Source organism: Excalfactoria chinensis, chromosome 9 (assembly GCF_039878825.1).
Source record: "Excalfactoria chinensis isolate bCotChi1 chromosome 9, bCotChi1.hap2, whole genome shotgun sequence".
NCBI classification, from domain to species: domain Eukaryota; kingdom Metazoa; phylum Chordata; class Aves; order Galliformes; family Phasianidae; genus Excalfactoria; species Excalfactoria chinensis.
The window spans coordinates 4,823,740-4,834,366 of record NC_092833.1 but is presented as its reverse complement, the minus strand read 5'-3'; the positions used below and the strand labels follow the sequence as shown (position 1 = coordinate 4,834,366).

Below are 10,627 nucleotides of genomic sequence, written 5' to 3'. Positions count from 1 at the left end.
CACATGCTAGGCAAAGAAGGACAGTTCTATGGCTGCAGAAACTGCTGTAATGGCACCACGGAAACTAATGATGCTAGCAAAGACAGTGCAAGAGAAAATGGTGATAACCTTTTATGACAAGGAAGCAGAGTGTGGTTTATTGCTCCCATAGCTTTAGCAAATAGATTCTTGCTTCCTCTGTTGCCAAAGCATCCGTTGCCCTAATGGCTCGGGGAGGGAAGGATGTTTGCCTCCATTAGGTGTGCAGGTGTGTGACTTCATGCTTTGAGGATGGATGGAGTCTCAAAAGATGAGTAAGAAAAAGGAGGGTTAATGGGTGGCAATTGTATTACTTGTTTCTATCCTGCACTGTCGGACAAGTGAACAGGTAACAAAGCAGAGGTGTTCTGCCAGAGACAAGGAGACCCCAAATCACAGAACTTTTCCATGTTTGTGAGTGATTAACACAAATATTAATGAGGCTTTGATGTAATTAAGATGGAACTGGCTTAGCCCCAAGATTGTGAAGATTCTATAGAGCAGAATTGCTGAGATGATTTAACAAAGGATTAACTAATGTAACTGATCCCTGTGCACAGCTGTGAAATTGCTTCTACCCATTTATTTAAAATGAAAAGACACAAAAACAGGTGAGCAGTAACTTAGTTCACTCCCGCATATTCCCAATGTGTGTTCCCTCATGCCAGTTTCCATGGCCAACAAAAGGCCATTCTGGCCACCAGTCACAGGACATATCGTGTCCCTCATCAGCAGCAGCACCCCGTGAGCTGGCTGTGCTCTGACCCTGGGGAGCCCTGACTGTGTGATGCTGTGGCCTTGGCTCCTGGGGCACCAGCTTAGAAGCCTGGATGCTGTGAGTGGGAGCAGTGCTGCCTTTTCTTCCTTCTCCCACTTATAATATGTGGGCCCTGCCTGCTTTGTGCTCCCATCCTCTTACGTCAGGCTTAGCTCCTTGCAGCAGCTCTGAAGCATCTGGAGGTGCTGGGTAAGTGATCTTGCATGGTAAAGCCCATAGGTGATACATGGCTGGGGCAGTGCTGTGCCCTGAGCACCCCGCTGCACCTGCTTCCAGGTGCCAAGGAAAGCAGAGCCTGGGCAATGCTAATTAAAACTCTTCTCTCAGTGCTCTTTGGCAAAGTGCAAAGAAAGCCTATTTTTCATCCTCAGTGACTAAAAATAAATCCTATTTTGGGTTTAAGAAGGAGCCGTGTGACTAAAACGAGCCGTTTGGCTTCATTCATGTTTGCTGTCTATTAATCTGTTCTCTTCACCCTCACCAGAGTATGACTCAGACTTTCTCATTGTCTTCCTCCCTCACTATGTGTGTTTTGACTTTAAATCCTGCCGGCTGACGCACGCAGAGCTGACACCACGACAGCTCGATCCAGCCGGCTCCCAGCAGACTCCTGATCTTCACCGGCTGCTGAACGTAACACCCTGCCTGCTCTGCTGGTATTTTTACAGCTAATGTTGGTAAGCAGATGACACAGGCTGGTGAAGATCCTTGAAACTCCACGGGAGGAAACGCGTGAGTATGTATGTGGGGGAGGCCTGCAGATAAAAATACTGTGGCGGCTATGGGAGAAGACACACACGCCTCAATCTGTTGGTGGGTTGCTATTCTCGTTCATGGTAATCAAAGTGGAGGCTGCACTGGAACAAGTACAGCAGTAGGTTCTTTCCCTGTTGTTTCACTTGCTGTGTTCCACTCTCCCTCTGGTACGGCTTCTTGCCTCCTCTCCCATCAGAAGCAATGGCCAAGCCCAGCTCCCGGTATTCCGACCACCCGCCAGGCACTCAGCAACCCCATTGCCCATGGGGTGGGGTCACTTCAGAGCCCTCACCTTCCTTACACCATTATTTCTTCCTTCCTCTTCCAGCTTTGCTTATGAAATTCAGACCACTTAGCAATTTAGAGAGGCATAAAGTACTTGTGTACAAATATGCTTGATTTTCCAAGCGTGAAAAATAAGCACAAAATAACAAGTCTAATGTTGGACCTGAGAGGAGGGCAAGTATTTTTAAATTAAAATCCTTTAAAAGAATCTGTATCTGCGATGATGGATGAACTATTTTTTTTTCTGACGGAAGAAAACCTCCCCCTTCTCATTACAGTCAGAATACGTGCAGATATTCAAGTCAGATGAAAGATGAATTCTAAATATGACGACAGCCCTTCTTTTGTAAGAAATGCCACGCAAATGAGTTGTAAATTATTTTTAGTTGCTACTGGAAACAGAGGAAAGGGGGAAAAATCAATATTGACACAACCCTGCTTTATTTTTAAGGAGTTACTGATCGTCTGGTGGCACCAATAAGGAGAGAAGAGAGCTGAAGCTGAAGCGAGTGGTGCAAGCTGGTCTGGGCTTAGAGAACAGAGGCACAACAGGCACACGACATTATTCCTGCATGGCTGTAGCCATCGCCATTGCTGCTTCCCTTCACACAGGCTGGGCAGAGGCAGGGCTCAGGGTCCCTGAACAGGAGCAGCAGTGTGCGGTCCTCATCACCACCCTTGTGCTGGGACTGAGTGTGAGGACACTGAGCCCTTGACACACCTTGTCACCAGCCAGGAGCATTCCTGACAGCTCCTCCAGGCCGCCTGGCTTCTCTTTCTGCATTGGCTGTAGTTGTGACGGACATCAAGATGCGTATGGCAAAGCCCTGCAGTGAAGGTCCCTCCTGCATCAATGCCTTGGTTCTTGCAATCGTGAACGTGTAGAATTCAGGTACGATTAACTTCTAGCATCTCATGATGTGCAGCTGTATAAGGTAGAGCATGTGACAGGGCAAGCCACTCAGAGCAATGCCACATTTGTTACCGCTCTGTTCCCAGGCTGCACAGGAGAATGCAATATGGTCAGAATGAATTCAGAAAAAAGGTTGCCAAGCTCCTATGGTTTAGAGGCTGATACTGAGCTGGTTGTAATGTAATTACGTAAATTTCAGAGATGCTGTAATGTGATCTTACTCTTCCTTAAAATGCCATGGAACTTCTAATGACAACACAGATCAAATTTTGTGTTTCATGACTCATTCCAAGGAAAAGGATGCAATGCACTCAATAGGAAGAAGAAAAAGAAAAGCAGCAAAGAAGGTACCTTCATTAAGGCCCTCCTTTTAGGTCTACGTGAATCCAATCATCAGCACAACATCCAGGTGAAGTTCAGGTTTTTACATGGAGTCAAACTGACAGCCCTTCTGTAAGGGCTAAGTAATTTTGTAAATTCTATCCACTGAAACCAAAAGAGCCGTGCAGAGCAGAGCTAAGCCAAACATCTGCCTGCCTTCACACACTGCAAATCTCAAGTGAGTGGTTAAGGAACAGAGGAAGGAATTGTGCTGATGTGCCAATTAATCAGTGTGGTCTGAAATGCATGCCGGCGCAGGAGGTCAGGGCAGATGGATGGATGGAAGGGGGCAGCACGATGATTTCATGCTAAAGAATTTGCTAGATAAATGTCAGGCTTTTGGTAGTGGAATGCATGAAAAAAGAGTCCACTGGAAGCACGTGCAGAGGTACAACAGAATTCTTGATAGTTTTGAACTGAACATTTTCTTCTTACTTGTGTTTTTCTTCTCACTTGTGTTTTTCTTCTCTTCACCATGACTGTTTTCTCAGCAGACCGAGAAATGCCAGCACCAGCCGTGTCCACCTGCAGGTGCCGAGGGCTTTGCACAGACAGAAGATGGTCCTGTACTTTCTTGGTAGCTCCATGTGAGTTGAGGAGAGGCTGCCTGACCTCCAGTTCTGCCACAGCACACGCAGCCGGGGCAGTCCTGTTGGCCGTGCACACAGCTGCTATGAATTCTACCTTGCTGTTCTTCTGTCAATTTAATTTTGTAACATTTACTGGTTTAGAAGGTACATTCGTCCTAGGCTGTTTTTGTTGTTGTTGTTGTTTTTTCCATTTTGTGCTGCAAAAAGGTCAGTGTTGTCAGAGAAGATTTATTTTGGGGGAAAAGGAGTCCCATTAAAAGCCAAGGTAAAAATGCTTTCTGGAACAGAAAGGATTGAGCCTAAGCCCAGCCCCAGCAGCTGAAGAAATATGTTCCATGCCATACCTCCTGATTTATGACTGAGGTATTTGCTCACCGTACCGATCCATGCGTGCAAGTGTTGCCCTTTGCACAGGCAGTGCTAAGAGCACCCTGTGGCCAGAGCTGAGCCCCTGTAGGGCCACTGCTGGGCCCACCTGCACCCACTGTCCCACATCCTGTCCCTGTGCTGTCAGGTAACCGTGCTACAGCTACCTCGGTGGGGATTTTTAAAAGCCATCGAGCTGTGTGCCAAACATCGCCCTGGGCTGCCTGGCATGCACCCTTCCTTGCAGCGTGCCTCACACCCACCCTCACACTCACACTTTCCTTCCCTCCCCCCATATTTCTTTAATTTTTCACTTTTTTTTGTTTTCTTATTGCCTCTTCTCCTCTTTTCTTATTTCTCATCTTTTTCTTTTCCCACATTTTCATCCTTCCTTTCTTTTCCTTTTTCTCTCACATTTCTTACCCTTCTTTTCCTTTCCCCCCCCCCCCCCCCTTTTTTTATCCCTTTTCGCCCTTGTTTTCATCCCCCCCGCAGTCCCACCCCGCCCCGGGACAGCCCGTTCCCACCCCCGTTCCCTCCCCGTGGTGCGGATGGGCGGCGCTCTGCCACTCAGGCGGGGCGAGGAGCGGAGCGCGGTGACGTCAGGCGCGCCGAGGGCGGTATAAGCGGGCGCTGTCCGGGTGCTGAAGGCGGCGGCGGCGGCGCGGTGCTGGCAGGTAGGGGCTGCGGGCGGGCAGGGGCTGGCGGGGCTGGGGAGCCGGGTGCCCCGCTCCTGGCATCGACAGGGCTAAGCGGAGCTTAGGTAGGAATCGAAAAGGAATAAGGAAGAAAAAGGTTAAGTTAAAGATGAGCGAGAGCAGAAAGTTGATGGGGTTGTAGCTGGTGTCTGCAGTGATAACTAACTAACTGTATGTACGCATATACCATAGACCTATAAATCTTTATTCTGTGTTTTGAAGACTGAAGCGATGAAGTGTAACGTCTCAGTGATTGCGTTGAGTTGCACTGGCTCATCAGCATGGCACTTTGACCATGTCAAAATACAGGATGCATGGTTACCTTGGATGCAGAGACAATCTGATTAGCTCTCCATGTGCATACAGTCATTATCCTTGCTCAGAACTGTTTGTAGTTTGTTTGTTTTTATTCCCTTCCTCCTCACCTTTTGTTTTGTAATCTTGTTCTTGCTTTGAGTCTCGCACAGGATAAAGGGTTGCTTTAAAAAAGCAACTTTATTGCAATTGTGCTATTTATTGCCAAAGAAAATGGGAAGAAAAGTGCTGGCTGTATTTCCTTATTTTCTTTATGGAAAACTGCAGCTGGATTCCCTCTCATAGTCTTAAGGACTCATCCTTAGGAAAGGTTTTGAGTTTTCATAGCAAATTTCCACTGGAAACATTACATCTGCATCAGAGAGAGAGAGAGAGAGAGAAAATTGCTGCTACCATGGAAACATCCCAGAAAAGATTTATTGTCTTATCTGTTTTCCAAGGAACTTATGTCAGTCTGCATTGCCTTTGTGTGTGTTAAATTGTGAAGTCAGTCCTCTCATTTTGTAATGAGAGACTTGTATATTTGTTGGACAGAGATTGATTTTACTGTTTCTTGGGTTCTAACTGAGAAAAAATAATACACTCCCCATCCACCCAAGCTTGACAATTATGCATCTGTAGACCAAACAGCATTTTAGCATATTTTCTTTTGAGAGAGATAAGAATGCTTTACTCTGTATTCTAAAGATACTCAGACCTGACAGAGTAGGAAGGTCTCTCTTACCCCTAAAGAGAGCAGTATATTTAATGACATTTTGTGACCTGAACTTAAATGTTTTAAAATAATAATTTCTAACTCCATTTGACAAAGGCTTATGAATATAATCTACCAATAACTTAGAACTGAAGACTGATCTAGAGACAAACGTACTCTATACATATAGAGTGGTACCTATGTGTCATTATTTCTGTGAAGGAAATATTCCTCTGAACAACATCCTCCTGGAGTGGTAAACAAAACTTCACTGGCTTGAGATTTAATTGGGTGTTGCTGACTCTTACAATAGATGGAGCAATACGTAACTGTGTGCAGTAAAATAGGTTGTTCTCCTGGGCTCTCTTAATGGGATGTGCCTGGCAGATAATTACAGAACAACTCTACCTTCTTCCATTCCTCAAAAAGTACAGAGTTTCTCCTGTTTTTATCCTTCTCACACTTACAGAAAAGTAACAACAATAATAATTTTTATTTATTTGTTACAGTAGACAATACGTAGATAACATTTTGTTATTTTTCTATTTCTGCTCTCTCCCTCTTACCCCAAGATATATTTGTTTATATATAGAAAATAGTGCCTTGTCTATGACACAATATGTGTTGTCTTTCATTCAGGGCAAACACATACCTAGAGGGTACATCTTTCCACTCAGCTGTTCTGAATTAATGCTTTATGAAATCAGTTCTCAAATGTACACAGACTTGAATATTCATAGATGTTTGGGGAAATGGCTTGCTCTTCTGGCTGTTAGCTTGCTTGGGCATAATGAGGTAAAAAGTGGCTCTGAACTGATGTTAATTATTCAGTTAAGACACATTATGTTAAGCACAAAAGCAGGGGGAAAATGTGCAAGTGAGCTGAAATGAGCATATTCATATTCCCTTTCTACTTACAGCAGTGGATAAACAATGGTATACATAGCTCTCTATCAGTCTGACATGAATCACCAAGTTCTTGACAGAATGGCTTCACCAAGCCAAAAAACAAAGAAGCCCAAACAGGTCCATTAAGCAAAGTGGTTTCTATGTTTACCGTTTATTGCTCATTATTGTACTTAGTTCATTAATGTAACTGCATCAGGAAAGAGTCTCATTTGTCTCACGGCTCTAATGTATGAGCTCCTGAGCATCTCCTACGAAATAAGTGACTGCAATTTTTCACTTCACAGTGCAGAGTGTGCTCACCTCACTGCAGGACTGGGCTTGTGCAGCTCTATCCTCATATGCAGCAATGACGTAATTTTGTTAATCTAGCCTGATGCATATTTTCTCTAATTATGTTCTTTTAAACAGTTTATTATTGGCTGACATCAACTGGACATGCTGATTAGATGTGGGTTTCTACTGCTATATTCTATGTTTATGCCAGTGGCAAGCTTCTGTTTGTCCTGGGACCTATTTCAACAAATTAATGAATGAATGAACAAAATCAGCACTCAGAACCTGCTTACTTGAGTCAATTTCCAAAACTGTTTTGGAAAATTTCAGTAACATTATATTGTACTTGTAGGGTAAATTATAGCTTCTCCTTCATATAGGGGATTACTTTTCATGCATTGCTCAGAGAGCCTCTTAACTAAAATACAATTGCAATGCAAATAATATTTTTTTCCCTTGAAATAGCACAAAAGGAAGTAATAACACTGAGAGTAATGAGAGAAATAAACCTGCAAGTCATTTTATATGCCATGTTCTCCACTTCATTACATTAATTTTATGGCAGTATAGCACCATTAAGAGGTATTACTCATTCAGAAAATGAGATGCCCAGTGGAACAATCACAAAATATTACTATATTCAGTCTTAATATTAATATATTGAGCTGTATTTTAATGTGGACATACTGGCTTTACTGTTTAAAGCTTTCATTTTAATGATCAAAACGATATCTAGAATCTTCTGTGAGCATTCATTGAGCTGTATAGGATTTTGATCTTATATTTCAGCTCAGCCATTGCAAAAACTGGTGTTTGCAAAGAAAAACGCACACACATTTCTATCACTGCAACTCAGTAGTTTACACTTAACTGAGGAATTTTAGGAAAGAGTCAGAAAATCTCAGATTTCCATCAAAATACACGTCCTCCAATCTATACTGATATTCTTCATAATGCGTTTCAGTTTAAAATAGCAGTCTCTATTTTGCTTCTCAGTTTGCTAAGTTTGTCTCCGTATATTAACCATCCTTTTTTTCTTTTTTTCTTCTTCTTCATTTCAAGGAAGTATGCTAAACATGGCAGAAACTAAAACCATCCAGCTTGGAGCAGCCTGTGCTGTCACCTTTTTCTTTGTCCTAATCTGTTGGGCTGATGCAGCTTCATTTCAGCAGTATCAGCTGCTTCAAAAGGACCCAGACTATGTAATGAAAAACTTACAGAGGCTCCCAAATCCTGATATGATCAAAGCTTTGGAATACATAGAAGATCTTCGCAAGCAAGCTAACAAGGGAGAAAGCATCCCTGATTACAACTCCTTTCAAAGTGTCCCATACCTCCTGCAACAGAAAGAAAACAAAGATCAGATTCATCCACCGGAAAATGGAAGGGATTCTTTGACTGAGGATGAGTCTCAGTGGGTTAAGGTTATGTTGGAAGCCTTGCGACAAGCTGAGAAGGAGTCAAAAGCTGGCACAAAGGAAAATAAACTTTATGGTTTGAGCTCGGATAACAGCTTTCCAGCTGGAGTAACTGACGATTATGAGGCTTACAAGTGGCCTGAGAGGTGGCAAAAATATCTCAAAATGCCTCTTGGCCACTATGAAGACAGTTCAAGAGACAGTCCTTTCAAGCGCACTAATGAAATAGTGGAGGAGCAATACACACCCCAAAGTCTTGCTACACTGGAATCGGTGTTTCAGGAGTTGGGGAAGATGGCAGGACCTAGTAATCACAAGAAGGAGAGGCTGGATGAAGACCAGAAATTGTATGCAGATGATGAAGATGATGTCTATAAAGTAAATAACATTGCCTACGAAGATGTGGTTGGAGGAGAAGACTGGAATCCCGTAGAAGAAAAAGTGGAAAGCCAAACCCAGGAAGAGATAAAAGATAGCAAAGAGGAGATTGACAAACATGAAGAGGAAGTTGATGATGAAATGAAGAGGTCAGGGAAACTCAGCTTCCTTGAGGATGAAATGAGAAGAGAGAATAAAGATCAAATGTCAGAGGATGTTTCAAAGCTAATGAATTATTACCTGAAGAGGCTGATGGGTAGTGCTGGAAACAGGAAACTAAGGACTGGAGGAGAGCTTGAGGAGAAAAGAGCAGCCACAATTTTGGACAAGCAACTTAACCCTCAGTCTATAGCTCAGTTAATAGAAATGTCAAGGAGTTTACAAATTCCTCCAGAGGATTTAATAGATATGTTGAAAGCTGGGGAGAAAAAACAGCTTCAGAGTGAAAGGTTGGAAGCTGAGCAGGAAGCAGAATTCCCAGAAGACCTCGATGAGATCACTGAAACTAATCTAGGACAGAGTGACATATTTAAAAATAACGCAAACTCTAAAAATGGGTACATGAAGCAGCCTCTTAATGCGATTCCAGAAAATCTACCTGAAGACCTCAATATTGAAGACATTGTCAGCCTTCTGGGAACTGGCAATTTAGGCAATCAGAATCCCTCCTACTTACTAAATCGTCTTAATCAAGACAATGATTTGCCAAGACTGCCTTACATTCCCAGAAGACTGAAAGGACGCCCAGTTCCCAAAACCGCATGGATTAACGACTTGGAAAGGCGACAAATGGAGTATGAGAAACTGGATGAGAAGGACGAAGAGCTGGCTGATTACTTGGCAAAGATGCTGGCAAAATATCCCGAAGTTATCAATACAAACCAGATGAAACGAGTTCCTGTTCCAGCTTCTGAAAGCGACTTGCAGGAAGACGAGCAGCTGGAGCAGGCCATCAGAGAGCACCTGAGCCAGCTGGGACCACAGGAGGCCGCAAGGCTGGCTTCGCTCAGCAAAAGGCTCTCCATGGCTGGGGACACTGATGACACACAAAACAGGCAGTATCTGGATGAGGATATGCTGGCAAAGGTGCTAGAGTATCTAAAACAGGAGAAATCAGAGCTTGAAAGAGATCACATTACTAAACGGGCGATGGAAAATATGTAATTGTTCTCCAAATATGATTTCTCTCCCACGTGTTGACTTCTATCCTAATTCAGTTGTGATTTATTCCTGCTCTCCCACTCCACAACTTCTGGTAGACTACTTACCATTGAACAGTCTGCATATCTTTCTCAGAGCTGTTATCTTGTTTATTGATATACTTATGTATGTTATAAATTATGGGGCAAATAACAAATTGCTTCAAGTGTTTTAAGAAACAATTTAATGAAATCAAGTAAAACTATAACATATAAACAAATGACCTTTGCATTGTTAATAAAACATGATAAACCGAAGAGTGATGATTATCATTTGAAATTTTTAAGATTAATTGGATTATTTTGTTACTGTCTGTAGTGTTTTTTGTGGAGTATCGAATAAAAAAAATAAAGCATTATATATATAGTTTTATTTACAAGGCTTTTTCTATTCAGTGTTTTATTGTTAATGAATAAATTATTTCTGGACAATAGACTGTGTTTCTTTCTGGGAGCTGATAAAGTCACAGTAATTAGAAACTGAAACATATTTTTATTTCTATGGAGTTTTTCCCAGGTCTGTTATTTTACCACTAATTAATTTGGTGGCATAATTCTTCTCTTCTGGGTTGTAATACCACTGATTGGCATTATCTTCCAGGTATTGGGTACCTGAAGACCTTGCTGAAGTCAAAAGTGTACTGGAGCAGTAATTG

General features: G+C 42.7%; 1 protein-coding gene and 1 long non-coding RNA gene across 3 annotated transcripts; both read left to right on the top strand.

Moving 5' to 3' along the window:
* Positions 1-1,360: 1,360 nt before the first annotated feature.
* LOC140256179 (uncharacterized) lies at positions 1,361-4,229 on the top strand. Its single transcript, XR_011904653.1, has 3 exons — positions 1,361-1,528; positions 2,289-2,729; positions 3,626-4,229. It is a non-coding gene; the product is annotated as an uncharacterized lncRNA (long non-coding RNA).
* A 377-nt stretch (positions 4,230-4,606) lies between these two features.
* Positions 4,607-10,353, top strand: SCG2 (secretogranin II). 2 transcript variants are annotated; one of them, XM_072344490.1, is made up of 2 exons: positions 4,607-4,764; positions 8,039-10,353. In XM_072344490.1, the coding sequence occupies exon 2, from the start codon at positions 8,044-8,046 to the stop codon at positions 9,934-9,936; it is 1,893 nt and encodes a 630-aa protein (XP_072200591.1). In that variant the 5' UTR covers positions 4,607-4,764; positions 8,039-8,043; the 3' UTR covers positions 9,937-10,353. The 2 variants fall into 2 exon arrangements, with proteins under 2 accessions (XP_072200591.1, XP_072200592.1); XM_072344491.1 differs by having other exon boundaries at positions 4,662-4,764; positions 8,043-10,353.
* The last annotated feature ends 274 nt before the right edge of the window (positions 10,354-10,627 follow it).